At 43.6% G+C, this 2,500-nt stretch overlaps 1 protein-coding gene across 1 annotated transcript in view; it reads left to right on the top strand.

The window, feature by feature from the left end:
• Window positions 1–76, top strand: part of LOC138953315 (protein sine oculis-like) — a 61,464-nt gene extending 61,388 nt beyond the window's left edge. The window contains exon 3 of the mRNA XM_070325114.1: window positions 1–76. This exon is cut by the window's left edge and continues 363 nt beyond it. Coding sequence (XP_070181215.1) covers window positions 1–76 — 76 coding nt within the window.
• Window positions 77–2,500: the final 2,424 nt, after the last annotated feature.

Raw genomic sequence — 2,500 nt, 5'->3', positions numbered from 1 at the left:
CCCCGCCCACCCCGCCCACCACCACCACCATCACCACCACCACATGCACAACCACGGCTCCATGGTCCACGTCTGACACGAGGAGGACGATGATGTTGGTGATGAGGACAAGGTTGACGATGATGATTATGATGATGGTGATGAAGATCGTCTGACTCGCGTTTTACGGGTTCCCGAGAGATACTCTACTGTGGAGGATCATTTTAGTCTTCGTGGCTATCACGGTATGATTAATTCCTGAGAGATTCTCTTCTGTGAAGGGTCTTCGCAGTCTTCATGGCTATCATGGTCTGATTGGTTCTTGAGAGATACCCTTCTGTGGAGGATCATCAGTGTCTTCGTGGCTATCACAGTATGATTGGTTCCTGAGAGATACTTTTCTGTGGATGATCATCGCAATCTTTGTGGCTTTCATGGTCTGATTGGTTCCTGAGAGATACTCTGCTGTTGAGGATCATCAATGTCTTCGTGGCTATCATGGTCTGATTGGTTCCTGAAAGATACTCTACTGTGGCGGATCATCTCATTCTTCATGGCTATCAATGGTTCCAGAGGGATGCTCTGTTGAGGGCCATCTCAGTTCTGGATGATGTATTCATGGCTATCGCGGTCCGACTGGTGACTTTGGTCCCTGAAGCAATGCTCCGTTGAGGAGGATCACCCTAGTTCTGGATGTCTTCGTTGTGATGATTGTCTCAATGATGCATTTGGCTCCTGAGAGGTGCTCTGCTGAGGAGAATCTAATTATCAATTTAGGATGCCCTTGTGACAACGACGGTCTGCGTAATGACTGTGGATGCCAAAGGATGATCTACGGAAGCGGACCATCTTAATTCTGGGCGTCTTAGTGAGGAGAGCTAGAGACGCCCTGCTCTTGATTCTTGGACAGGACTGGACAAAACCAGATGAATCCAATAAAGGAAGCTCGGAACACAAGAAACCCGTTCGCGAAAACTATGAGACACCAATCTCCTGACACATTATGGAACGATAAGCGTTAAAGGGACCCAACAACGGTTATGTCCGACAAACATGTCAGAAACAAATATGAAACAGCCCTGAGCTGAAGCCTCCATTCTTCGAACGCTTTTTGCACACGAAGACGAATTACACTTGTTCGCAACTCGAAGCAAAACTTAAACCAAACCTCAATGAATCACCTATTGCTTGCGTGTGTAACAACTCCGGTATCTCAGTTCTTTTGAAGGCTGACCTCATATAAAATGACTGAACAGTGATTGTCATAATCTTGGAGTTTAACTTTGCAGTGACTACCAAATCGTCAACTTGGAAGAACTACGCACCTCAGTTCTCATATCTCTTTTCGACCACAAACCGACGTGAGAGTTTCAGAACCTTAAAAGGAACATTGTCTTGAAGTCCCAAACAATCAGCCCTGAGAGAAATTCATTTGGAAGTCTATACACGTTTGGCAAAATCTTTCTCTGTTCACTTACAATTATAATTTATGCTTTAAACCAAAGGGATATAATTTATTACTTGATCAATTTTACTTGCTAGCCGGCGTATTATTTGCAGACGCGTAAATGGTTAAATAATGCATGTGGCTTTGCTTCTGTGCTTACGAGACGATGCCAGTGCCAGCTGGATGATTTTCTATCATTTTGTTTCATCTGTTAAACCAAAGAAGTGAGACCTTTGCATAATAACGATATCTTTTTCTATCATCGGTTAAACCAAAGAAGCGAGACCTTTGCACTGCACAATCACAAGCTGTCGTTGAAGTGTTTAGACTTATCACCGCACGCTCCACCGACGTCAGGGCAGAAAGTTATGATATGAGTGTGAAGCTTGTGAACAGGAATAAAGACTTAAACCTATTCTGACCTGCGAGAAAAAGAAGACGGGTGTGAGACTTATCAAGACAGAACTGTTAATTCCGAGATAGCATCATAGGAAGAAGTGAAGAGTACATCAGCGTGTCGTTGATATTTCATCCATGATTGTGTTATAACAATCAGAGCTGCGTCTGCAGTGATAAAGCACAGTCTTTTAAAAGGTGTGCATTATTGCTGACCAAGAACACCATTCGCTCAGAAACAGGAAGCGACATAATCAATTTTGTGACTATCGAAAATTATTATGAAATAATAATTTACATTATCTTACGTCTTATGATATTTATTTTCGTCGCCATTCGCAAAACGCAAATATGGAGTGTAGATAACAGGCTTTCATTGGCCGGAGGATGTTGTCCACCCGGCTGGAATACGGTATGTTGTATTTGATTCGGACATCTCATCACACACGCTCTCACCCGTTATATATGACAATGATAAGACAATCCTTTTGAGGTCGTCAACTAGACTAGTTAAACGGCTCGTGTATCACACAATGCTGTCGTCGGTTTGGAATATGGCGTGCTGTATTCAGATCGGGCAGCTAAACGCGGATGCTCTCAGCCGTTTCAGTGAGGGTTTGAAAGGTATGGTGACGCACAGTAGCAATGGTAACGCACAATCCCTTTGAGATCTTGTTC

The sequence above is a fragment of the Littorina saxatilis genome, linkage group LG17, assembly GCF_037325665.1.
Source record: "Littorina saxatilis isolate snail1 linkage group LG17, US_GU_Lsax_2.0, whole genome shotgun sequence".
NCBI lineage: Eukaryota > Metazoa > Mollusca > Gastropoda > Littorinimorpha > Littorinidae > Littorina > Littorina saxatilis.
This window is presented reverse-complemented; position numbering and strand designations above follow the sequence as displayed.